This window comes from Theropithecus gelada, chromosome 10 (genome assembly GCF_003255815.1).
Source record: "Theropithecus gelada isolate Dixy chromosome 10, Tgel_1.0, whole genome shotgun sequence".
NCBI classification, from domain to species: Eukaryota; Metazoa; Chordata; class Mammalia; order Primates; family Cercopithecidae; genus Theropithecus; species Theropithecus gelada.
Window position 1 is genome coordinate 9,681,369 of NC_037678.1, and position 26,524 is coordinate 9,707,892.

At 41.7% G+C, this 26,524-nt stretch overlaps 3 protein-coding genes and 1 pseudogene across 6 annotated transcripts in view; 2 read left to right on the forward strand and 2 right to left on the reverse strand.

Moving 5' to 3' along the window:
* XPNPEP3 (X-prolyl aminopeptidase 3) overlaps positions 1 to 11,423 on the reverse strand; it is a 70,746-nt gene extending 59,323 nt beyond the window's left edge. Inside the window, exons 1-3 of one of the 2 annotated variants that reach the window (XM_025400530.1) lie at positions 11,277 to 11,423; positions 7,377 to 7,489; positions 5,386 to 6,549 (exon numbers count right to left, since the gene is read on the reverse strand). In XM_025400530.1, the coding sequence (XP_025256315.1) occupies positions 7,389 to 7,489; positions 11,277 to 11,340 (165 nt within the window). In that variant the 5' untranslated portion in view covers positions 11,341 to 11,423 and the 3' untranslated portion in view covers positions 5,386 to 6,549; positions 7,377 to 7,388. Of the gene's footprint in view, positions 1 to 5,385; positions 6,550 to 7,376; positions 7,490 to 11,276 lie in introns of those variants that run through there. The other variant, XM_025400529.1, reaches the window with a different exon arrangement.
* DNAJB7 (DnaJ heat shock protein family (Hsp40) member B7) lies at positions 6,047 to 8,609 on the forward strand. The gene has a single exon (XM_025400531.1). It carries the CDS (start codon positions 6,173 to 6,175, stop codon positions 7,100 to 7,102), a length of 930 nt encoding a protein of 309 aa, XP_025256316.1. The 5' UTR covers positions 6,047 to 6,172; the 3' UTR covers positions 7,103 to 8,609.
* Positions 11,424 to 11,483: 60 nt separating the features above from the next.
* Positions 11,484 to 26,524, forward strand: part of ST13 (ST13, Hsp70 interacting protein) — a 34,143-nt gene continuing 19,102 nt past the window's right edge. Inside the window, exons 1-4 of one of the 2 annotated variants that reach the window (XM_025400772.1) lie at positions 11,484 to 12,058; positions 18,858 to 18,915; positions 21,379 to 21,454; positions 25,828 to 25,898. In XM_025400772.1, the coding sequence (XP_025256557.1) occupies positions 11,949 to 12,058; positions 18,858 to 18,915; positions 21,379 to 21,454; positions 25,828 to 25,898 (315 nt within the window). In that variant the 5' untranslated portion in view covers positions 11,484 to 11,948. The remainder of the gene's footprint in view (positions 12,059 to 18,857; positions 18,916 to 21,378; positions 21,455 to 25,827; positions 25,899 to 26,524) is intronic. The other variant, XM_025400773.1, reaches the window with a different exon arrangement.
* LOC112633818 lies at positions 17,124 to 17,717 on the reverse strand (annotated as a pseudogene). The gene has a single exon (XR_003121593.1). The product of XR_003121593.1 is annotated as an interferon-induced transmembrane protein 3 pseudogene (transcript).

The window sequence follows — 26,524 nt, forward strand, 5'->3', positions numbered from 1 at the left end:
GTGTTTGTAAAACAATGATGATAATGCCTACTTCACGTGACAGTTAAAAATCTAATTCCTTAATTTAGAATGCAAAGCCTTCAAAGCTCTCTTATCTTCCTAATCTTTTCATCTCCCTCCAGCAGCACTAACCCGCTGGTGGAGTAGGCTGCTGCTGCACTGGTGAGTTCTCTCGTGATTTCTCTCTCTCCTTTTGCACCTTCTCCACATGCACGCTTGTGCACACATACTCATGCACACATAGTATCTTCTGTAATCTCATTCGGGAGTGAAATTTCAGAATATAAAAAGTTAACTGATTCCTTTTTCAATGCTCATATGAAATAATCCTAGCATATCCTTCTATTTTGGACCACTCTCAAGCAGAGGGAGCTTAACTTTAATAAATTCAAAGCAAACAAGTGACACTTTAACAGGAGACATAAATTGAGATGTTTATTCCCAGTACATTTTTAAAAAAGGTCTCAATAGCTTTTTACTTACATTAAATATCTTTTGCCCAAAGTCATGTAATTAGTAGCAAAGCTGGTGTGTTAAGTTCTATTTCAAAAATATCCAGTTCATTCATAAGTTTCAAACTCTTTTGCTTAGGAAACTTCGTGATTTGGATCCTGCTCCCTCACCTGATCTAATCCTCAAAAAACATAATTGCAGCCACACTAAGCTACTTGAAGAATTCCGGCTAAATCATTCTGTATCATAATAGCATTTGCATGAAAAAATACAGTTCTTTTAAAGAGGACACCGCCTGCTTATATGATTACACAAATTCTTAAAAAAATCAGCTCAAATAGCACTTATGCAGGAGACTTCTCTTACTCTTCTCACACCTACTGCTTCTGTTTCAGATGTCTTTGCCAATGCTCCTATGGTTTCTATTTTAATACCTACTACACTTCACATAATTGCTAATTAGTTTGCCAGTCTACTATGAACAATCTTTGGAAAAGGAGATAACTTGTTACTTGACTTTATTTTCCCAGTGACTTGATTTGGAATGTATTTTGAAGTGAAAAGTCAATGAGTCTGGCTTCTACTTGGACATAAGTAATAAAAAAGAGGAATTAAGAATAATTCTTGATTTTTGACTTCAACAAGTGAATAAATGGTTGTACCATTACGTGAAACAGGAAAGCCTGAGATATTTATTGGAAATAAATTTAATGGAGAGGTCAAATGACCAATCTTAATTTCAGGGAGAAAAGTGCCAGGCTAGATATATAAATTAAGGTGTCATAAGCACACAGATAGCATCTAAAGCCCTGGGAATGGGTATTACCCAGGGAAACTGAACAAAGCCTGGCACTGTAATATTTTAAGTGTGAGAAGGAACACAGGAGAAAGAAGGAAAATAAGAAGAATGTGGTATTTAGGGCCGGGTACGGTGGCTCACGCTTGTAATCCCGGCACGCTGGGAGGCCGAGGCAGGCAGATCACTTGAGGCCAGGAGTTCGGGACCAGCCTAGCCAACATGGCTAAACTGTGTCTCTACCCGCCACCCCCTACCCCCAACAAAAAAAGAGTGTGGTATTTAGGAAGTTAAACAAAGTGTCTTCAGAAGTGGGGAGGGCCAGGCCAGGCGCGCTGGCTCACGTTTGTAATCCCAGAACTTTGGGAGGCCGAAGTGGATGGATCACCTGAGGTCGCGAGTTCGAGACCAGCCTGACCAACATAGAGAAACCCCGTCTCTACTAAAAATACAAAATCAGCCGGGCACGGTGATGCATGCCTGTAATCCCAGCTACTTGGGAGGCTGAGGCAGGAGAATGGCTTGAACCTGGGAGGGGAAGGTTGTGGTGAGCCGAGATCACACCATTGCCCCCCAGCCCGGGGAAAGAGGGTGAAAACCCCATCCAAAAAAAAAAAAAAAAAAAAAGGTGGGGAGGGCTCACAGTGTGGCAAGTGCTTCAAAATATAAGGAAGCCAAAAGGACGACCACTAGATATGGTAACATCAAAGTCACTGGAGACCCTGGCGATTTTAGCAGAGTAAAGAGGACAGAAGACAGATTGGAGCGTGCCAAGGAGGGAATATGATGTAAGAAAGCAAAGACACTGAGACAATACTCTGGATAAGTTTTGTTGTGAAGAAGCAGAGAAAATGGCACAGCAGATGGCTGGGAGGCAAAGGATCATCAAAGTAGGGGATAACGGCAGAAACAAGTGCTCGTCTTATAACTTTATACTCCATTGAAATTAGTTTTTTCAAACTATATGAATTTCTTTTTTTTTTTTGAAACAGAGTCTCGCTCTGTCGCCCAGGCTGGAGTGCAGTGGCCAGATCTCAGCTCACTGCAAGCTCCGCCTCCCGAGTTCACGCCATTCTCCTGCCTCAGCCTCCCGAGTAGCTGGGACTACAGGCGCCCGCCACCTCGCCTGGCTAGTTTTTTGTATTTTTTTAGTAGAGACGGGGTTTCACCGTGTTAGCCAGGATGGTCTCGATCTCCTGACCTCGTGATCCGCCCGTCTCGGCCTCCCAAAGTGCTGGGATTACAGGCTTGAGCCACCGCGCCCAGCCGGCATGAATTTCTTAAGAGCAGAATTTCCTATTTTCTACCTTCTCTCTGTATCATTGTGTCAGAGGCGTTCGAACCAGAGCAACTCCATCTTCAGTAGGGGTCTGGTAAAATAAGGCTAAGACCTGCTAGGCTACATTCCCAGTTTAAGTTAAGGCAGTCTTAATCACAGAATGAAATAGGAGGTCGGCACAAAATGCAGGACATAAAAACCTTGCTAATAAAACAGGTAAGTTATAGTAAAGAAGCTGGCCGGCTGGGCGCAGTGGCTCATGCCTGTAATCCCAGAACTTTGGGAGGCTGAGGCAGGCGGGTCACCTGAGGTCAGGAGTTCGAGATCAGCCTGACCAACATGGAGAAATTCCCTCTCTACTAAAAATACAAAATTAGGCCGGGCATGGTGGCTCATGCCTGTAATCCCAGCACTTTGGGAGGCTGAGGCGGGCGGATCACGAGGTCAGGAGATTGAGACCATCCTAGCGAACATGGTGAAACCCTGTCTCTACTAAAAATACAAAAAAATTAGCCAGGCGTGGTGGCGGGCGCCTGTAGTCCCAGCTTCTCGGGAGGCTGAGGCAGGAGAATGGCGTGAACCCGGGAGGCGACGGAGCTTGCAGTGGGCGGAGATCGCGCCACTGCACTCCAGCCTGGGAGACAGAGCGAGACTCTGTCTAAAAACAAGGTGGTGCATGCCTGTACCAGCTACTCAGGAGGCTGAGGCAGGAGAATGGCTTGAACCCAAGAGGTAGAGGTTGTGGTGAGCCAAGATCCCACCATTGCACTCCAGCCTGGGCCGTAAGAGTGAAACTCCGCCTCAAATAATAATAAAAATAATAATAATAACAAAAAATTAAAAATTAAAATAAGCCCGTCAAATTTAGACATTGCAAACATCTTCTCCTAGACTGTCACCTTCCTGTGAACTTTACCTGTGATATTCTTAGTAATAAAAATATCAAAAAAAAAAAAAAAAAAAAGCTGGCCAAAACCCCTTAAAACTAAGATGACAATGACAGTAACCTCTGATTGTCCTCACTGCTACACTCCCACCAGCACCCTAAGAGTTTACAGATGCCATGGCAACGTCAGGAAATTACCCTATATGGTCTAAAATGGGGAAGCATGAATAATCCACTTTCTGTTTAGGATATAATCAAGAAATAACCATAAAAATGGGCAACCAGCAGCCCTTGGGGCTGCTCTGCCTATGGAATAGCCATTCTTTATTCCTTTACTTTCTTAATAAACTTGCTTTAATTTTACTCTGTGGATTCCACTGAAATTCTCTCTTGCACGAGATCCAAGAACCATCTCTTGGGGTCTGGATTGGGACCCCTTTCCAGTAACAGTAGGTTCTTAATATCTGTTTGTGGAATGCCTAGAACCTAAACTCTTTAAGTCCTGGTCTGAGAAATGCAGTAGAGTGGAATGAGGAGAACCTGGAATCAGACTCAAGTTTAAAAATCACGTTTTTCACTAACAAGCTACGTAGCCTTAGACAAATTACTCTATCTCTCAGAACGTCTGTTTTCGTATGGGCATAAAATACTTATTTTGCTATAATGCTGTGTCAGTGAAATGAGCACTTGCTGCAGTGTGACTCAGAGGGTACCCAAAAATGTTCAACATTATTAGTTACTATTTCCAATGGCAGGCAAATTATAATCATGGGTATGCCACACATAAGTACATGTAACTACATATACTGGAGATAATTTAAATGGAGTTTTTTTTTTTTTTTTTTTTTTTTTTGAGACGGAGTCTCGCTCTGTCGCCCAGGCTGGAGTGCAGTGGCCGGATCTCAGCTCACTGCAAGCTCCGCCTCCCGGGTTTACGCCATTCTCCTGCCTCAGCCTCCCGAGTAGCTGGGACTACAGGCGCCCACCACCTCGCCCGGCTAGTTTTTTGTATTTTTTAGTAGAGACGGGGTTTCACCGGGTTAGCCAGGATGGCCTCGATCTCCTGACCTCGTGATCCGCCCGTCTCGGCCTCCCAAAGTGCTGGGATTACAGGCTTGAGCCACCGCGCCCGGCCTTAAATGGAGTTTTAAGCATTCCACAATACCTCTCAAAAACAAGTATATAAAAAAATTAACGCAAAGCAAAAAAATATTCAGACCTGACAAATGGTCTTGAAAGACTAGAAACATACACTGCAGTTTTAGATTTCATTATACTATCATTTAAGTGAGGGGTTATAAATGTGATGGAAAATAAAATAAACACAACATAGAGGAGGAAAAACAAAGATCATTATAGGGAATTTTCAGAGACAATAAAATGAGCCAGGTATAGAATAGAAGTTCTTTAAATTTGGGTCTAGACTACTGGTAATTTATCCCCAAAGCAAACCACCTTTGGTCTGTTTCTACCTGGGCTCTTGAATTCTACTTTCCCATACATGACTGAATTTCCAAATAGCAACCACTGATCCATTACAAAAGTAAATCACATCATTAAACTTGCATATTCCCCACTCCCCACAAAGGCTTCCCACTGTACTCGAAATCAAGCGCTAGCTTTAAGTGCAACAGTCCCAACTGGCAACAACCAAAACGTCCACCGACATGGCCAGTGGCTACCATATTAGATCACTATGTGGCTGACTCTCACATAGGTCTCAGCAATAATCTTCTGAGGCTTCTCCTCAGAGGCCTTCTAAACCCAATCTAAAGTAGCGCTCTCCCCCAGCACATTGTTCTTTATTTTTTTTGGAGCACATATCACATTATCTCGAACTATTTTATTTGTTCTATTATTTGTATTCTATTATAATGCAAGCACCAGGAAAACTGGTGTCTTTTGTTCAATACTGTTATCACCAGTGGCTAAAACGGTGCCTGGCACAAAGTAGACATTCAATAATTATATAGTGAATACATAAACACGCAACTTTCCAAATCTTTAATTACATGTTGTATAGCAGTAAACCTTGGGTGGACAAAATACTATAATCTCAAAATGACTTACCACTGGCATGCAGAAAGTTAACTTACCAGGCTACTTCCTCCAAAAGGGTTTCATTGACAACCCCAGCCTGAGCTGTCTCTCATATAATTGTTTAGCATCCAGTACTTCCTCTCATGGTAACTCTTATTATATTGTAACTAAGTTACTTGGTTGTATCTCCCACTGAACTGTCTCTTGACTGAAATAAATATGTCAACTGTTTGAGTACTTTTTTCACACATAAGTCACTACTTCATTTTCCTAAATCAAAGCATGGAAGAGGTGGGAAGTAATTAAGGCCCAGTAATCTAGAGGTCATACTATGCAAGGGATATGGTGTGTCTATTAGCAACAGGTTCCATTGGCTTATGAGGCACTGCCTGAAGCTTCCAGGGAAATATATAGGGGAAACAGTCCAGAGGATTCAGGATGGTCTGGTATGACTCTGGACTAGCTCTATCTGGACGGCCCAGTCCCTACACTGACCCCAGAATGACACCATAATGCAGCCCTCTCTGACATATTTGTAACTCTGCTTGCCACATAATCAGTATCCTCATCTCCTAGCGCATGGTAATAACATTGTCTTTAATATAAAGATGTACCTATTTGCAGTCACTACCTCTATCACCACCACCAGCAGAGCCTGAGCTAAGGAAACCACGGTTCTCAATACCCAGCACACCCACTTCCAATTATCTGTTAAAACATGGTGGATTACTATGAAGTTCTAGGAGTGCAAAGATATGCTTCACCTGAGGACATTAAAAAAGCTTATCATAAAGTGGCACTTAAATGGCACCCTGATAAAAATCCAGAAAATAAAGAAGAAGCAGAGAGAAAATTCAAAGAAGTAGCTGAGGCATATGAGGTATTATCAAATGATGAAAAACGGGACATTTACGATAAATATGGCAAAGAAGGATTAAATGGAGGTGGAAGTCATTTTGATGATGAATGTCAGTATGGCTTCACATTCCATAAGCCAGATGATGTTTTTAAAGAAATTTTTCATGAAAGGGATCCATTTTCTTTTCACTTCTTTGAAGACTCGCTTGAGGACCTGTTAAATCATCCAAAAAGCTCCTATGGAAACAGAAACAGAGACGCAGGATCCTTTTTCTCTACCTCCAGTGAATATCCAATTTTTGAGAAATTTTCTTCATATGATACAGGATATACATCACAGGGTTCACTGGGGCATGAAGGCCTTACTTCGTTCTCTTCCCTGGCTTTTGATGATAGTGGAATGGACAACTACATATCTATTACAACTTCAGACAAAATTGTTAATGGCAGAAATATTAATACAAAGAAAATTATTGAAAGTGATCAAGAAAGAGAAGCTGAAGATAATGGAGAGTTGACATTTTTTCTTGTAAATAGTGTGGCCGATGAAGAGGGCTTTGCAGAAGAATGCAGCTGGAGAAGACAGTCATTGAACAACTATTCACCAAAGTCTCACAGCTCCAAACATGTATCTCAACGTACTTTTGTGGACAATGATGAGGGAGGTATATCTTGGGTTACCAGCAACCGGGATCCCCCTACTTTCTCAGCAGGAGTCAAAGAGGGTGGTAAGAAGAAAAAAAAGAAGCGTAAAGAGGTGCGAAAGAAGTCTACCAAAAGGAATTGTTAAATTGACTCTTCAAACATAACATTTGAACACAATTGTGTGTGTTTTGGTTAATCACAAATTTTGTAGATAACATCTGTTTAATAGTATACTAAGAGCTTTTCAACACTCTTAACAGGATTGTGGACATTTGGTTAGTAGTTGTTTGGATTGGGTATGTCAGAAAAGGATGAGTTTGTTGTGACAGTTGGTGCTATTAAGAATTTGCCTGGGTAATAGAGTGAGATCTTGTCTCTACAAAAAATTTACAAATTAGCCAAGTGTGGTGGCACGCAACTTGTAGTCCCAGCTACTTGGGAAGCTGGTAGGACTGCTTGAGCCTAGGAGACATAGGTTGCAGTGTACTGAGATCACGCCACTGCACTCCAGCCTGGGCGACAAAGTGAGACCCTGTCTTAAAAAAAAAGGAATTTGGAAAACTGCAAAGAGTTTTTTACTTCAGAATTTTTCTTTAGTAGAGTGTATAGCCTATTTTATTTCTTTTCTCTAATTAAAACCACTATACACATTTCTGAAACATGCATAACATTAGGAGACAAGAAGGTATTAAGACACACAGGTTCAGACTATATAATTATTCATGAAATGACTTTTTTCCAATGGAGGTACAGCATTTGATGCATAACTTAAAGGTACTACAAATTAAAAATTAAAGTATAAAATATTTTAAGTTAAAAATAAACTTAGTTGGGTGCAGTGGCTCACACCTGTAATCCCAGCATCTTGGGAGGCCCAGGAAGGAGGGTTGCTTGAGGTCAGAATTTCATGACAGTCTGGGTAACATAAAGAGACCTGTCCTCTATGAAAAAAATTTTTAAAAACTTTAGCTGGGTGTGGTAGTGCGTGCCTGTAGTCCTAGCTACTCAGGAGGCTGAGGTGGGAGGATTGCTTGAGCCCAGGAGTTTGAGATTGTAGGGAGCTATGATATTGCCATTGCACTCCAGCTGACAGAGTGTGACCCTGTCTCTAAAGAAAAACAATAAAAAATTAAAAAAATTTAAAAATGGGTAACATTGTAAATTTTATGTAGTATATTTTACCACTCTTTTTTTAAGGCCAGTCTTACCCTGAATTCAGAGCAGTCTGTATGGTAGGCCATCACTGAATCACTCCAGATAGGAAACTTTCTATTTTTGTTCAGAGTTTGTACACAAAATCTACAAATACGTTACATTGAAATACCACGTATAGCCATTTTAATTTAGTCATGTTGGGAGAAAAACAGATGGGTTACAAATACACCAGATATCAAGCAAATCGTTTGAGTTACGTCTAGCAGCACTAAAACTTATTCACCTTTGGCCAAATACAAATACAAAATTGGAAAAAAATGATAATATCTGCTATTTTTAAAAGACAGTTATAGTCAAGAGCTTGTGTTTTGTATCGGTATTTGATTTTTAGTGGGCAGATGGGAGAAGGAAAGGTTATTTATTCTACAGAAGAGACTGGGGACAATTCATATAAAAAGTTTATTTTCAGAAAATAAAATAATAAAAGCCCAGGGTATTTTAAATGCTTCTTATATAAGATGTGATATTTAGTAAAGTTTATCTGTTATCATGTATGTGGTAGTAAAGTTGAAAAAAATTGCAATTTTCCAAAAACTAAAGCAAAAATTAGTGTCTCAGAAAATTTAAGAATGTAATGACATGCCCTGTAGTCCATTTCTTCACTCTTAACAGAAAACCAAAAATTTAGATTTAATCATCTTACTCAATAGCTTAAAATTCCTCAAAGTTTTCCCACCATCTAAAGGAAAAAGCTAATTGTTTCTCAACATAATATACAAGGCCCTCCATGAGCCAGCCACCAGCTTTTTCCCAACTTGATTTCCTATCAGCTCCTTGCGCCCATCTTACGCTCTAGCTCAACTTTTTCCAAAATCTGTTCCAGGGATACCAGTTCAAGACTCATCACAGAAAAGGGGTCCATGGTCAAATACATTTTTACACATTTTGCAAATTACTGCTGAACACATCTCTTAGAAACCTAGACTATTAAGGGCTGGGTGCAGTGGCTCACGCTTAAAATCTCAACACTCTGAGAGGCTGAGGTGGGAGGATCACTTGATCCTAGGAGTTCAAGTTTACCCTGGTCAACATGGCGAGACCCCATCTCCAAAAAAAGATTTAAACTATTATGTACATTATGAAATGCAGCATTCCCCAAAAGTATTTGATCACAGATTAATTTTTGTGTAATGCCTACTATTTTGTCTAAGAACATATTTCAAAAAAGCTTTTCCTAAGCCGGGTGCGGTGGCTCACGCCTGTAATCCTAGCACTTTGGGAGGCCGAGGCCGGCGGATAATCCGAGGTCAGGAGTTTAAGACTAGTCTGGCCAACATGGTGAAACCCTGTCTCTACTAAAAATACATAAATTAGCCAGGCATGGTGGCGGGCACCTGTAATCCCAGCTACTCGGGAGGCTGAGGCAGGAGAATCGCTTGAACTCCGGAGGTAGAGGCTGCAGCGAGCCAAGAGATCGCGCCATTGCACTCGGGCCTGGGCAAGAGTCAGACTCTGTCTTTTTAAAAAAAAAAAAAAAAGAAAAAAAAAAGAAAAGGCCGGGCGCGGTGGCTCAAGCCTGTAATCCCAGACTTTGGGAGGCCGAGACGGGTGGATCACGAGGTCAGGAGATCGAGACCATCCTGGCTAACACAGTGAAACCCCGTGTCTACTTAAAAAAAAACAAAAAAAACAAAAAAACTAGCCGGGCGAGGTGGGGGGCGCCTGTAGTGCCAGCTACTTGGGAGGCTGAGGCAGGAGAATGGCGTAAACCCAGGAGGCGGAACTTGCAGTGAGCTGAGATCTGGCCACTGCACTCCAGCCTGGGCGACAGAGCAAAACTCCATCTCAAAAAAAAAAAAAAAAAAAAAAAAGCTTCTCCAGCCATACTACATGATTGCAATGCTTAGTGTTGGCCATTCCTTTTCAGAGTTCTGTGCCTTTACAAGCGTTCCTTCTGGTAGTACGGCTTTTAGTCATGTTGGTGACAGCCTTTCAAATAAAAGCAAATTCCAGGCCGGGCGCGGTGGCTCAGAGAGGAGGGTGGATCGCTTGAGGCCAGGAGTTCGAGATCCACTTGGCCAACATGGCAAAACCTGGTCTCTACTACAATTACGAAAATTAGCCGGGCGTGGTGGCACGTGCCTACAATCCCAGTTACCTCCGGAGGCTGAGGCACGAGAATTGCTTGACCCCAGGAGGCAAGAGGATGCAAATGAGTAGAGATTGCCACTGCACTCCAGTCTGAGCGACAGAATGAGGGCCTGTCTCAAAAAAAGACTGAACAATTGCACATCTTTCTTTTCACCTAATCCCACGGAAACTTACGTCTTTCTGTAGCTTTACTATGAGAACTGAAGAGCAAGTTCTGTGCACTGGACAATAACTTTTTATTTTTTATAGTAAGAAGTCGATGTAATTAACATTCCATTTTAAATGAATTCAAGTATATCAACATGAACATATGCCAAGACATAGCTTTGATGTCAAATACCATACGTGCTGGTTCACACGTTGTTTATATATTGGCCCAAAAAACTGAAATACAATCCAATGGCAGATCCGCCTGCAAGGAAGGTGATTCAGTTTTCACTGATTAAGCTTTATGTTCATCAGATTAATTGCTCGCAATAGAGGACACCCTACAAAAAATTATTCTCCTTAATCCTTCGTCTTGTCTTTGCAAACAGGACTTTCAGACACAGAATGCCCCAAGAGTATTTCCAAACAGTTACCTTTCCTAAGAAGAGCTGCTTAAATAATCTGTGTTACTAAGACACGCTTCGTGTATATTCTGGAGCAAGCTCTCATGCCTAACAGAAACAAGAGCTACTTGATGTGAGACACTTTGTCACTTATATCACTTATTTGTGATAATTGCCACAACTTCGGAGTCCGAGTAACTTGGAAGACAGCCCCTCTGGGGGATGGCACACTTTTTTCTCTGCAGTCATTTCGGCTTCACAGAATACCTGAACGGTAGAGAACACACTGGGACCACCCCTTTCCAGGAGCAGCCGGTATAGAAGAAATCCGCGGAGAGCACAGAGGGTTGGGGAGCGGAGGCCCCACCAGGAGAAGGGTCGGCCGAAACAGGGATCGCCTGAGACCAACTTGGGTCCCTCCAGGGGACACCATGGGAGGAGACCGTGGGAGGAGAGTCTAACCTGAGAAACTGCGGATGTTTGCTACAGCGGGAACCAGCTTGGGGGCTGAGAGCAGCCAAGGCATGACGGCCTAACTCACGCGTCGGGAAGAGAAAGAGAGTAACCGCCTGCAGCGCCGCGTCGCCAGGAAACCGGGCCAGCCCCCCCCCGCTTCCGGCAGGCGTCGCTCCCGGGCCTTCCTTGCGCGGCGGCGCAGGGTGTGACGTCATGCCCCGACGTGGGACCGCCTTTCCGGTGCCACACCCTTTTTTAGGTCGGGGTGTTGAGTTCTACTGGGTGCGCGCAGCGACACAGTGTGTTCTTGGACGTTGCTCCCTGGAGGGGATATCTGCCGCCTTCTTGAAGGCGCCCATTTCTGGGGTTGGCCCATCCAGGGAGCTGGTTCCTAGTTAAGAATATGAGAATGCATGCGCAGGGAGGCAGGCAACAGCACGAACAGCCACGCTTCTAGAAGGTTCTAGGGAGCGCGCAGGAGCAGCGCAGAGAGAGTAGGAATGAGCAGGCGGAGGACCCGGGGTCACGAGACCGTTGGGTGGGAGGAGCCAGCGGCCGGGGAGGTTCTGGTCTGTTCTGCCTCGCGGCAGCCGCCCCCTTCTGCGCGGTCACGCCGAGCCAGCGCCTGGGCCTGGAACAGGGCCGTAGTCCCCCAGCTTCGCACACCACCTCTCTACCATGGACCCCCGCAAAGTGAACGAGCTTCGGGCCTTTGTGAAAATGTGTAAGCAGGATCCGAGCGTTCTGCACACCGAGGAAATGCGCTTCCTGAGAGAGTGGGTGGAGAGGTGAGACCGGGCCTGAGGACCGTTGGGGGCGGGGAGAAGCATGGCCCCAGGGGGAGCCGGGCGGGAGCTGGCTCCGGCCGGCGGGCGAGGCAGGGTCGCAGCCCCTTCTTTGCCCGGGAAAGGGAGGCGATTTCGATGGGTCATGGAGGATCGCGAGCCCTGGGTAGTACAGGAGCTGCGGGGAGTCGGAGGCAGACCGGGTTCCTCGCACCCTGAGGTTGCCAGGGGTGTATCTTGGGCGAAATAAAAAAACAGGACTGCGGATACGTCGACACTGGAGACGCGAGGAGTGAGAACTGCAAGACTTAGCTTTTGCGTGGGGTGGTTTTTTCTTTCAGTCTCGTGTGCCCTGCTCAGGTCTCACTGGTATATAGCGGTTCCTTTACGCACCATCCCTTTACATTGTGTTATAATAATATAACACTAATAAGTTAAAAGTTACAAGATTATTTAGTAAGTTAGAATAAAAATGATAACTGTAAAAATGATTGTCTTTACCTTACAGCGTTTCTAGCTGCGTAGGATTAATTATCTTGAGAATCACTTTTTATACCTCCGTTACTTGGCGTGTTATCACTCCAAACACTTCTGAGAAAAATAATGTTTTAAGTCCTGGCGTGTTTCCAGGATGTATTCTTGTCTTTAACTGTACAGTACTTCGCTACGTGCAAGGAGCTAATTGCCAAGGCATTGTGCCTGGTGCTAGGAAACAGTATAAGTACTATTTAGGGATACAGACGAATAAATACAAAAGTTCGTTTTGATATTTACTATATAATAGTAATTAGCACTTTACGTATTGAAGGAGCCCCGAAGAGAGAAAAAGTGAGAAGGAAGTCTTCCCTAAGATGACTTTTTAAAAAGTTACTACTAGTGGATAACTGAAAAGATGACATACAAATTGCACTAAACAGGGATAAATAGCAACTATGCAGACCATTGCGACTCCTAAGAGGTGCTATTGTGAACATTATCTATTTAGTGATTTTTCTCTTTTAGAGACAGGGTTTGGCTGTATCATCCAGGCCGCATACAGAGGCGGGATCACTGCCTCTGATTCCTGCGCACAGACGATCCTCCTGCCTCAGCCTCCCAGGTGGCTAGCAGTGCAGGATCGAGCCACCATACTTGGCTAATTTAATTTTTTTTTAGAGGTGGGGGTCACGTTAAGTTGCCCAGGCTTGTCTTGAATTCCTGGCCTCAAAGGACTCCCCTGCCTCCCAAAGTGGTGGTATTACAGGCGTCAGCCACTTCACCCAGCCTGATATTTTTATATGGGAAGATGAGCTCATGATTACCAAATAGCTCAAAGAATATTAACAGGCTGGTTCTAAGGAAAAAACTCGTTGCAATCTGTCAACGTTGTATATTTTTTTCCTCTTAAGTAGTTTTTCAATCTTCAACTCCCCACCAATTGTCTTAACTACTGAAAGACTTACTTATATGTGAAATTCTGAGACCATTTAATAATATTATGTTAATAGTAACTATGACTATTGGTAAGAAGTCTATTTTGCAAACTCCTCAACTGGGAAATGTCAGGATTAGGAATTGAGGGCTAGATTTTAGTCGTTTTCTCTATTGAACAGCTTGATGATCCAAAAGCCTTTAAGATATTTGTATGCTTTTATCCTAATTATAGGAAAGAACCTGCAGTTAATAAATTCTTTCTAAAATTCCAAGTAAAGTAAACAAGTATCACAGGAAGAAATAGCTAGCTCCAAGAGCTGACTACGCTTTAAGTGGATACAATGTTTTTGTTCCATTCTTACTAGTGAGGAAGAGGAGACACAGAAGGAAAAATTAACGCGTAAGAACAGTGTCCTCCTGACTTGTGTTGGAGTGATTGTGCCTATATAGAGAATTCCAGTTGAAGGTCTGCAAAATATTTGTCAGGCACTATCTCCTCCCCACCCCCCCCCCCAAAAAAAAAAAACAACAAATCGTCGTATGCTTTATTTTAACATAGATAATTCCAGTTTTTCTTTCTGATTCCACTTACATTCTTGTGGCATCCTGAGTCGGCTTAAGTATGGGGTGAAGCATCATGGAATACGTTGGGACTTTATTCTGAACTTAAATTGAGATATTTAATATAGAAGCTTTTTCTCTTTATTTCTGTATTTAAACTAAGATTTTTATAAACTCTTGAGGCCTTTGAGTTTGTATCCGTTTCTCTCTCTGCTTTCATCAATCTGCAGTTCAAGATTATGGCTGATGGGGCTGAATACCGAGACTTCTAGGTCCAGACGTATTCCTAGGCCTGATCCTACTGTTAGGATTACTCAAGTTGAAAGCATCTCAGTTTCTCACAGGCTTAGCTGTTGAAGAACAGTACATTTGCCTATTTGCTGTAATTGCTAGCATTGTTTATAGCTTAGTTTTATTTGATATAAGGATTTATTAGTTTAACAACCTTTTTTTTTTTTTTTTTTTTTTTGAGACAGAGTCTCGCTCTGTCGCCCAGGCTGGAGTGCAGTGGCCGGATCTCAGCTCACTGCAAGCTCCGCCTCCCCGGGTTCCCGCCATTCTCCTGCCTCAGCCTCCCGAGTAGTTGGGACTACAGGCGCCCGCCACCTCTCCTGGCTAGTTTTTTGTATTTTTTTTAGTAGAGACGGGGTTTCACCGGGTTAGCCAGGATGGTCTCGATCTCCTGACCTCGTGATCCACCCGTCTCGGCCTCCCAAAGTCTGGGATTACAGGCTTGAGCCACCGCGCCCGGCCTAACAACCTTTTAAATTGCACAAAGAGAAGTACTAAAAGTCTGAACTAGTCAGTGAGGATCCAGGAGACTGTTCTTTTCAAGAACTGTGTTTTGAGATGTTTTTGTTTTCCCCATTTTAGAGACAGAAGCATTCTCCCACTCTATTTTCTCCCGTTTAACAATTTAGTATCTTGTATGTGCTTTCATGGCTTTACTTAATGGTAATTAAGATCAAAGAGAGTGTCTTTGTATTCTACTCGGTAGCACAGTACATGGCACATGGCTTTTCTAAATACTGTAAAGGAAATGAACAGAATGCATTTCTACCCTCAATATAGGATTTAAGAGTGTAGCAACCAATTTTTTTGTACATGTGTATAAATAACCATAGCACAAAGCAGATTAGAAGGTTATCAAATTAAGAGAATTGTGAATGAAGTTTTGTGTGGTACTATGTGAGAAAGGTCTCTACACTGGTCTTACTTGATTGTGTAACATAAAAGCCTGTAGTGACAAAGTCCAAGTGGCAGTTCTTGGCCAGAAAGTGGCTTGTTCTGAGGCTTGGAAGCATTAATTGAAATTTCGTACCTCCCAGATGGTGTTTTCTTCCATTAGTTAACTAGAATTTAGGATGTGAGAAACTAAATCTAGCTTATGAGTAAATCCTCTTTTTTTTTTTTTTAAGTTTTTATTTTTTTGCAACAATTTCTAGCTCAGAGAAAAATTGCAGGTATGGTACAAAGAAATTTTTTCTGAACTAGTTGAAAGTAAGCTGCCAACATTATGCCCCAACACCATTGAGTGTGTATTTCCTACAAAGTCTTTACAGTACAGATATTAAACTTAGGAAACTAATACTGATGCATGCATGCTATCTAATCCTCAGATTTATGTGTTGCATTTAGTTGCCATGTCACCTAGTCTCCATTCTGATACAGTTCCTCAGTCTTTCCTTGAGTTTCATGATCTTGACAGTTTGAATATTATAGTCAAGTTATTTTGTAGACTTTCTCTAAATTTGGGGTTGTCTGGCCTTCCCTGAGTATTGGATTTAGCTTAATACATTTTTTGGCAGGAATATCACTTCCCCAAGTTGGTGTACCGTAAGTTATACTATGTCTGGATGTCACCCTGAATACATTCCTGACACTGCATTTTGAAACTTAGGAAGAACATAGTGTAAGAAACCTTGCGTCTTCGTTAAAATTTAACTACAAAGGACTGGTGATTACCGTGCTCTTTCGCAAAGTAGTATCTCCATAGAAAAGAATTTTGTGGTGTCTGTATGCCTGTTCCTTATCATTAAATCATTTTACTTTGCTGAACTGCAGATTAGGATGTTTTGGATCATATAATCTTTATTGTTGACTTGGGAGCTATTCCATATTAAGGGTACTGAGTAACATTTTTTTCTATCATATTAAGCATGATGGAAAAAGTAGGCACATTTTGTTTGAAAATTCCAAATTCTGTTTGTTTTCGTTCCATTTGCTACTTTGCATTTATACTTTTGCTTCATATTGGGATCCTCAGATGATACTAAAAGAGTGAAAAGGCAAGCTGCATGGTAGGAGAAAATATTTGCAACACATAAAGCTGACAAGGGGTTCATATGCAGAATATACAAACGACACCTTCAAATAAATAAAGACAGTCTTTTAGAAAGCTGGATGAGAGTTGAACTTTACAAAAAAGTCTTTTCAAATGAGCAGTAAATACATGAAAAGGGACTCAACTGCAATGAGATACCAGTAGACACCTATCAGAATGGCTAAAAAAAAAAAGATGGACAATAGCTAAGTGTTGGCCAAGGGGCGGAACAGTTGGAATTCTCATGGGTTGCTGATAAAAGTGTGAATTGATAAAAGAATTTCGGAAAACTGATACTCATTTAAATTCAACCTGCACATACCCTTATGACCACAAATTCCACCCAATTGAAATGAATGTAAATGTAGATATGACAACTCTAGTTAACAAAGAATCAGGCCGGGCCTGGTGGCTCACGCCTGTAATCCCAGCACTTTGGGTGGCCGAGGCGGGCAGATCACAAGGTCAGGAGATCGACACCATTCTGGCTAACATGGTTAAACCCCGTCTCTACTAAAACAAAATATTAGCCAGGTGTGGTGGCATGCGCCTGTAATCCCAGCTACTTGGGAGGCTGAGGCTGGAGAATCACTTGAAACCAGAAGGTAGAGGTTGCAGTGAGCCAAGATCACGCCACTGCACTCCAGCCTGGGTGACAGAGCAAGACTCCATCTCAAAAAAAATAAAAAAAGGAATCAACCCTTTCTGTTTTCAAAGTTAATGTATCCCTTGTTTTACATAGTTAATGACTTTTTTCTTTGTTTTTTTTTTTTTTAAACATGTACACTTTATTGAATGCCATGGTAAAAAAGTGTGTGAGGATAAAGGGCTGATACAGGAGTTGGCTCCAGGGGCAGGGTGAGGAATGGAAGGTGGAGCACGTGGGATACAGGTTATGGGCAGAGCTCCTGGCCTGAATGACGTCTCCTGATCTATCAGTAGGCTTGGAAGATCAATACTGGGATGACGATGAGCAGAATGGTCATGAGGATGCCCAAAATCAGGGCCCAGATGTTCAGGCACTTGGCGGTGGAGGCATAGGCCTGGGCCCCAGTCAGGTTGCCAACCATCTTCCTGTCCCTAGACTTCACGGAGTAGGCGAATGCTGTGAAGCCCAGGCAGCAGGGGTTCATGAAGAGGGTGTTGAACAGGGACCAGACGACGTGGTCGGACACGGAGGTCTCACTGCGGATGTGGATCATGGTGGACGTCAGGGGAGCAGGGTTGTGGGGCGCCCCCAGTACAGCCACCTCGTGCTCCTCCTTGAGCATCTCATAGTTGTGGGGCTGGCCGCTGTTGACAGGAGAGAAGAAGGTTTGGATTGTGTGGTTCATGGTGTCCGGCGAAGGCCAGCGGTGGTCGGGTTAGTCTTTTTTCTTTGTTTTTAAGGCAAATTTTAATAATGTCTGTGTTGCTTCCAACTGTTGTGAAGTGTTCTCAAATCTATCAACCATTTTAGTAACTGGAATGTCGCAGGTAGCCTATATGCTATAGTGTCTGCACCAAATTGGAGCATGTAATGCTAATTCTTTGTGTTTTTTGTTTGTTTGTTTGTTTTTTGAGACGGAGTTTCACTCTTGTTGCCCAGGCTGAAATGTAATGGTGCGATCTTGGCTCACTGCAACCTCTGCCTCCCAGGTTCAAGCAATTCTCTTGCCTCAGCTTCCCGAGTAGCTGGGATTACAGGCATGCGCCACCACGCCTGGCTAATTTTGTAGAGACGGGGTTTCTCCATGCTGGTCAGGCTGGTCTCGAACTCCCCACCTCAGGTGATCTGCCCACCTCAGCCTCCCAAAGTGCTAGGATTACAGGCGTGAGCTGCTGTGCCTGGCCACTTTGTATCTTTTTTCTTCCTCTTCTAGTTATTTACTTCTCATGAATTGTGTTGCCCTGGACTATTTGGAAAAGAAGAGTTTGTGGGGCCAGGAGGAAGTATTAATGGATGAGGTCGGGAGGGGTGTATAAGAAGAAAATGTATAATGTAATGGGCATGCAAATATAAGCAAGAAAAGTCCTCGTAGGTCTCAGTCACAGGAAATAAACATTTTGAATTATTATATCATGACTGCATAATTATTTCATAAACTGCATATTTAAATTTAATTGAACTACTCTTATTTCAAGTTTCAAATTTTGGATTCAAATATACCTACTGAGTTGAATTTTAAGTTACCAGCTTGTACAAATGATTTTGTCATTCCATGTTGACATATCTGCCTCTTTTCCTCTGGAAAGAGGCACAGAGAAGCTATAAATTATGTTTATTAGACTTACTGAGGCAAAGAAAGGGGTGGATTAGCCAGTAGCCTAAAAATAAATAAAATTTTAACCTGGAAAAAATTTGACCGTAATAATACCACAGATTCAGATCAATTGAGAGTTTACTTTTAAATTTTGAAAAGGTAGTCATCTAAATGTCTAACTTTATTTTTTAGGTATAAATAGGTTGCATGATAGTGAATTTTAATTTTCTAAACAAATTTCTTTTTTCTCCTCTTCTTCAAGCATGGGGGGTAAAGTACCACCTGCTACTCAGAAAGCTAAATCAGAAGAAAATACCAAGGTAAGTTTTAATTTCATTTGTATGTTTTGTGATAAAGTACTATAAGGTTTCTTAGGGGTTGTTTTTAAGCTGCTGCTCTCCAATTATCACTCCTGATTTCCCCAAGATCACTTGGAAATAAGATCTTTTAAGACCTCTTTGTCTTTATAAACTTTGTAGACCGAATTCACTGGATTCTGATTTAGAACTGAGAATTTAGGGTTGGATATTCACTGTTTTAGAATGCATGACAATAAAAGTTACATGTATGGCCTGTAAGTGGTAAGTTCCGTGATGGTATGCATCCGTAGTCTTCATCATTGCCTTACAGTGTGTCATATACATTGTAAGTACTTTATTTATTATTTGCAGAGTAAATGAAGAAGTATCCCAGTTCAGGAATTTAATTTTTTTGCTCTACTACCTGAGTAATATTTCTGAATGTGAGTCATGGTGTTAGGTTGGCATATTTGCTTAAAGGATGTGTAAGATTAGGAGAAGGCTACCGGTAGCTGAAGTTGAGAGACAGATGAAGGGGAAAATACATGTTTAAGAACGTTTTGTTTTGTTTTGTTTGTTTTTTCTTTTTTGAGACGAAGTCTCACTGTGTCCCAAGTCCAAGTGCAGTGGTACACTCTCGGCTCACTGCAACATCAGCCTACTTGGGTTCAAGCGATTCTCCTGTCTCAGCCTCCCGAGTATCTGGGATTATAGGTGCATGCCACGATGGCCGGCTAATTTTTCTATTTTTAGTAGAAATGGGGGTTTTGCCGTGTTGGCCAGACTGGTCTGGAACTCCTGACCTCAAGTAATCCATCTGCTTCAGCCTCCCAAAGTGCTGGGACTAAGGTGTGAGTCACCGCACCTGGCCAAGAATGCTTTCTTCATAATTTTTTATTTCTTTCTTCTGCCTTCATATCTAAAAGGCTTTTTTTTTTTTTTTTGCAAATTTTCTGATTAGCTGTCTTAAATTGATAAGAAAATTAGCTGTTTTATTATTTAGAAACTTAAACATTGATATCTATTTGGATCTTAAAGTAGAAGTTATGTCTATTAAGAAGGAGAATGAGAAAAGGTAAGCAAAAGCCCAAAAAGTAGTTACCTTTTTTTAAAAGAGTCATTTATCAGAGTGGTATTTTCTGAGCCATAGGTATTTTGCCATTTGGCAAATGCATATGAAGGCAAAATTATATTTAATCTATGTGTCAGCTGAAGATTTTTTGTAAGAAAAACATTCTAAATTAGAATTAGGACTGGTCTTTTCAATATATTCTAGAGCACCTGGACTTTGCACATTTTATAGGGACTCAACAAATATTTTGTGACAAGGTAGGTCTTTGGTTCTAATTTTTTTTTTTTAATTTTTAATTTTTTTGGTTGAGACGGAGTCTCGCTCTTATCGCCCAGGCTGGAGTGCGGTGGTGCAATCTCGGCTCACTGCAAGCTCCGCCTCCCGGGTTCATGCCATTCTCCTGCCTCAGCCTCCTGAGTAGCTGGGACTACAGGTGCCCACCACCACACCCAGCTAATTTTTTTGTGTTTTTAGTAGAGACGGAGTTTCACCATGTTAGCCAGGAGGGTCTCCATCTCCTGACCTTGTAATCTGCCCACCGCAGCCTCCCAAAGTGCTGGGATTACAGGCATGAGCCACCACACCCGGCCTTGGTTCTAATTTTTTAAATAACAGGGAAGCAACCTAAAAAACTGGTTAATGATATATGGTTGAGTGAATAGATAAAGATAGGCTGATAATGGTATATAATTCACAAGATACACAGCATTGTTAAATGCAAAAGGCAAAGGATAGAGTTGTTTCTTATACAGAGAGACTATCCTAGAATGGGATATACAAGAAACCACACTGACTACTTATAGGATGGGAAGAAAATGTTGCTTTCTATAATGTCATGTGCACTTTTAAATTCTTTGAATTTTCATTGTTTATTATTATAGTTCCACAGGTTCTTATTTGCAGTTCCAAAACTCAAAAACCCTTGTAAAGATTTTTACTAAATTTGACAATAAAACATAATGTGAGTGGACATGAGGCTATTTATAATCTCTAAACTGTTCATTGTCAATGTTCAAACTTTATTTTGAACAGTTTTTTTGTTTTTGAGACAAAGTCTTGCTCTGTCCCCAGGCTGGAGTGCAGTGGCATGATCTTGGCTCACTGCAACCTCTGCCTCCCAGGTTCAAGTGATTGTCCTGCCTCAGCCTCCCAAGTGGCTGGGATTACAGGCGTGCACCACCACGTCTAGCTGATTTGTATTTTTAGTAGAGACGGTTTGACCATGTTGGCCAGGCTGGTCTTGAACTCCTAACCTCAAATGATCCACCCAACCCAGCCTCCCAAAGTGCTGGAATTCCAGGCATGAACCACCATGCCTGGCCATATTTGAACAGCTTATACATAGATTTGTAGAAATTAGTGTAAATATTGGGTATGTTATTAAATAATACTGTTTGCCTTCCCTTTGCTAGGAAGAAAAACCTGATAGTAAGAAGGTGGAGGAAGACTTAAAGGCAGACGAACCATCAAGTGAGGAAAGTGATCTAGGTGAGGAGATGGTAGTTGGTTTGTATTTGAAAACTTATGATGTGATCCTTTGTTGATTTTTATTAAAGTGACTTAAATCAGCACTGTGTAATAGAAATATAATGGCACATATGAAACTTAGAATGTTCTAATAGTCACATTTTAGAAAGTAAAAGGAAACAGATGAAATAAATTCAGATATTAATGTCATATTGGTTGAAATATTGACATGCGTAATCAATATTTTTTGGTGGGGGGGGGGGTGTTTTCTTTTTTTGGAGACAGAGTCTTGCTCTTGTCACCTAGGCTGTTGTGCAGTGGCACAATCTCGGCTCACTGCAACCTCCGCCTCCCGGGTTTAAGCAGTTCTCCTGCTTCAGCCTCCGTGTAACTGGGATTACAGGCACGTGCTACCATGCCCGGCTAATGTTTGTAATTTTAGTAAAGACAGGCTTTCACCATGTGTGCCAGGGTGGCCTTGAACTCCTGACCTCGTGATCCACTCACCTCGGCCTCCCACAGTGCTGGGATTGCAGGTGTGAGCCACTGTGCCTTGCCTCAATATATTGTTAATAAATTATTTTCCTTTTTTTAATAGCATTCAAACTCCAAAGGGTATTTTACACATGTGGTATCCCTCAATTCAGATTTTACATTTTCACTGATAATAAATCAGACTTCGTAATGTTTGTATTAGAAAAAGTTGGGTTACGTATTAACGTTGTTCTAAGCATACTTTAAAAGTTATCTTTTTTTTTTTTTTTTTTTTTTTTTTCTGTTTTTGAGATGGAGTCTCACTGCGTCGCCGAGGCTGAAGTGCAGTGGCATGATCTCAGGTCACTGCAGCCTCCACCTCCCAGGTTCAATCAATTCTCATGCCTCAGGTGCCCTGATAGCTGGGACTACAGGCGTTTGCCACCAGGCACGGCTGATTTTTTTTTTTTTTTTTTTTTTTTTGTAGAGACGGTTTCGCCATGTCGATCAGGCTGGTCTTGAATTCCTGATCTCAGGTGATCCACCTGCCTTGGCTTCCCAAAGTGTTGGGATTACAGATGTGAGCCACGACGCCCAGCCAAAAGTTTTCCCGTAACTGAATTGAGTACCAAAAAATAGTATTCGTTTAGTACTTACAACTATGTTGATAAAACTGGTTCGTATTTAGAGGAATTGTTATCTGTGCTATGAGTTTGGTTGTTTTTTTTGCCACAAGTTGACAAAATTTCTTCATGAATTTGAAAGTTCTTGGCCGGGCGCGGTGGCTCAAGCCTGTAATCCCAGCACTTTGGGAGGCCGAGGCGGGTGGATCACGAGGTCAGGAGATCGAGACCATCCTGGCTAACATGGTGAAACCCCGTCTCTACTAAAAATACAAAAAACTAGCCGGGCGTGGTGGCGGGCGCCTGTAGTCCCAGCTACTAGGAGGCTGAGGCGGGAGAATGGCGTGAACCCGGGAGGTGGAGCTTGCAGTGAGCCGAGATCGCGCCACTGCACTCCAGCCTGGGCGACAGAGCGAGACTCCGTCTCAAAAAAAAAAAAAAAAAAGAAAGTCCTTTGGGGTATAAGTATTCCCCAGTTTATCAATTGAGAAATCTCTTATATCACAGAACCTAAAGAAAAGTACTTGAAATGTTTCAAACTTTTTTTTTTTTTTTTGAGACGGAGTCTTGCTCTGTCACCCAGGCTGGAGTGCAGTGGCCGGATCTCAGCTCACTGCAAGCTCCTCCTCTCGGGTTCACGCCATTCTCCTGCCTCAGCCTCCCGAGTAGCTGGGACTACAGGCACCCGCCACTTCGCCCGGCTAGTTTTTTGTATTTTTTAGTAGAGACGGGGTTTCACTGGGTTAGCCAGGATGGTCTCGATCTCCTGACCTCGTGATTCGCCCGTCTCGGCCTCCCAAAGTGCTGGGATTACAGGCTTGAGCCACCGCGCCCGGCCTCAAACTTTGAATCTTTTTTTTTTTTTTTTTTTTTTTGAGACTGAGTCTTGGTCTGCCACCCAGGCTGGAGTGTGGTGGCATAATTTCGGCTCACTGCAACCCCTCCCTCCTGGGTTCAAGCGATTCTCCTGCCTCAGCCTCCCGAGTAGCTGGGACTATAGGTGTGTGCCACCATGTCTGGCTAATTTTTTTGTGTTTTCAGGAGAGACAGGGTTTCACCATGTTGGGCAGGCTAGTCTCAAACTCCTGACCTCAGGTGATCTGCCCACCTTGGCCTCCCAGAGTTCTGGGATTACAGGCGTGAGCCACCACACCTGACCTGAATCAAATGATCTTTGATATCATTAGAGGTCTTATATTGTATTGGCAGTTGTTCGAATGCTAAATTGAAGATCTTTTACTTTTTATAAAATGCCTTTTTAGTCTTAGTTTCTAGCAGTTGCTAAAACTACAATAAAGTTTTTAACCAAATCTCCACCCAAAAGTGTTTTCCTTTTTGTGTACAAATCAAACTTTGACCGTTAGACAAGCTTAGTTCCTGTTAAAAATTGATTAAATTTTTTTTACCCTGTTAAAGGGCATAAACTTCCAGCTATAATCTGAATGAATTCCAGAGATCCAGTATACAGCATGACTATAATACTGTATACTTGAAATTTGTTAGGATACTATATCTTCAGTTTTCTAACCAAAAATAAATAAATATGTGAGATGCATAGGTTATTAATATGATGGGGTGAGAATCATTTCATTATGTGGGGTGCAGTAAAGTGAAACACAATAAAATGAGGTATGCCTGAGGCCAGGCGGTAGCTCACACCTGTAATCCCAGCACTTCGGGAGGCTGAGGCGAGTGGACCACCTGAGGTCGGGAGTTCGAGACCAGCCTGACCAACATGGAGAAACCCCATCTCTACTAAAAATACAAAATTAGCCGGGCGTGGTGGCACATGCCTGTAATCCCAGCTGCTTGGGAGACTGAGGCAGAAGAATCGCTTGAACCTGGGAGGCAGAGGTTGCGGTCAACCAAGATTGTGCCACTGCACTCCATCCAACCTGGGCAACAAAAGCGAAACTCCATCTTGAGAGAGATATGCCTGTATGTTAAAACATCACGTTGTATACTATATATATACAATATAGTTTGTCAGTCATGCGCAGAAGTTTTGTTGGTGGACACTAATTCTGATTTTAGGTGGGTGATTTTAAGTCCTTTTTTTTTTTTAACTAAGGAAACTTCTTAGCAAATTAACTATTTGCAAATATTTTTAAATGGTATGTGTGTATATATATAAATATATAAAACTCATGTTTTCCTCTTGCAACAAATTACAGTTGTCATTTAACATGAAACTTGCAAGATACTGTTTTTCAATCTTTACTGTTTTGGTTGTAAATACTAGCCTTGGTCACTACTGTATATATGGAAACTAAATATGTTTTTAAATCTAGCCTTGGTACTTGATGCTGCATCAGCAGTAAGCCTTTATTTTAAAATTAAAATTTGTCCATGCTACTTTTTTTTTTTTTTTTTTTTTTTTGAGACACAGTCTCGCTCTGTCACCCAGGCTGGAGTGCAGTGGCCAGATCTCAGCTCACTGCAAGCTCCACCTCCCGGGTTTATGCCATTCTCCTACCTCAGCCTCCGGAGTAGCTGGGACTACAGGCGCCCGCCACCTTGCCCAGCTAGTTTTTTTTGTATTTTTTTTTTTAGCAGAGACGGGGTTTCACCGGGTTAGCCAGGATGGTCTCGATCTCCTGACCTCGTGATCCGCCTGTCTCGGCCTCCCAAAGTGCTGGGATTACAGGCTTGAGCCACCGCGCCCGGCCTGCTACTTTTAAAAATGAAAGTAATTAGGGACCAGCTACAGTGGCTCGTGCCTGGAATCCTAGTGCTTTGGGAGGCTGAGGTGGGAGCATTTCTTGGACAACATAGTAAGATCCTGTGCCCCCCAAAATATTTTAATTTTAAAAAAGGAAAGTAATGAAGATGATTATATTAAAATATTTTGATTTACATTAAAGTATCACTGTAGCTTGTGTTACCTACATAAAGTGTTTTTGAAAAACTTATAGTACATCAGTGTGTAGAAGAAAATTATTTGAACTAAATCAGTTTGTTGATAATGACTAAATCGATGGTGTATTTATATACAAAGACTAAATCAGTGGTGTACTTATGTGTAATACTAGAAACTGCACGTGCCAACAACCCCCCTACAACCTGATGATAAATATCTTACATGATGTGAGAGTTAACGTACTTGTAGTCTTACCAAAGCAATGAAATGTTTAATGGGAACATATTTTAAAATGCATCAATATTTAAATCAAAATTAATTAAAACAAAATATTCAATTAATTGTACTAGACATAGTACATCAGTTTTTAATAATCTTGGGAGTGTCTACTATATTGCACAGTGCAGGTATTATTGTCATTTTCTCAACTTTGGCAGAAATTGATAAAGAAGGTGTGATTGAACCAGACACTGATTCTCCTCAAGAAATGGGAGATGAAAATGCAGAGGTAAGTTCGGTGACTTGATTTCCTGCTTTCCTGCTTATTCTAAGAAACGTGAAAGGTCCTCTTGTTGAAATTATTTTATGACACGATTCTTCCAGGAAAAGTGCGTAGTAAATCTTTCTCTGACTTCAGGCATTTAGGCAAGCATTGTATTTTACTACTTAAAATACTTGTGAAAATAAATACTGTTACTTTCTGTTTTATCTGTTTTTTAAGTTTGCGTCTGGTGTGACTGCTTGCTTGCACTGTAACGCAGAATTCACTTAAAATACATATCTATTAGAATTCACTTAAAATACACATTTACTAGTGGAGTTGCTCTTAATGGAATATCTAATGCCAAATTGTATTCCAAAATGGTTTTGTCATAACGGGCCCTCAAGGGAGTAAAAATTGGTTCTTGGGAGGAGGGCTTGAAAAAAAATTCTACGTATTATAATGGTTAGTGGTCCTCCAAAGACTCATAGAATATTAATATGTAGTGTATCTGTGGTATTAGAATTGGGGATGTGGAAATGAGGAAAAGATGTCTAAAAAGGCTCCTTGGTGTCTGATAAAACAGTTGAGAAACTCTAATATAGTAATAGTTTTAAAAGATTGGTTTTTATCCTCAAAACTTGATATTATCA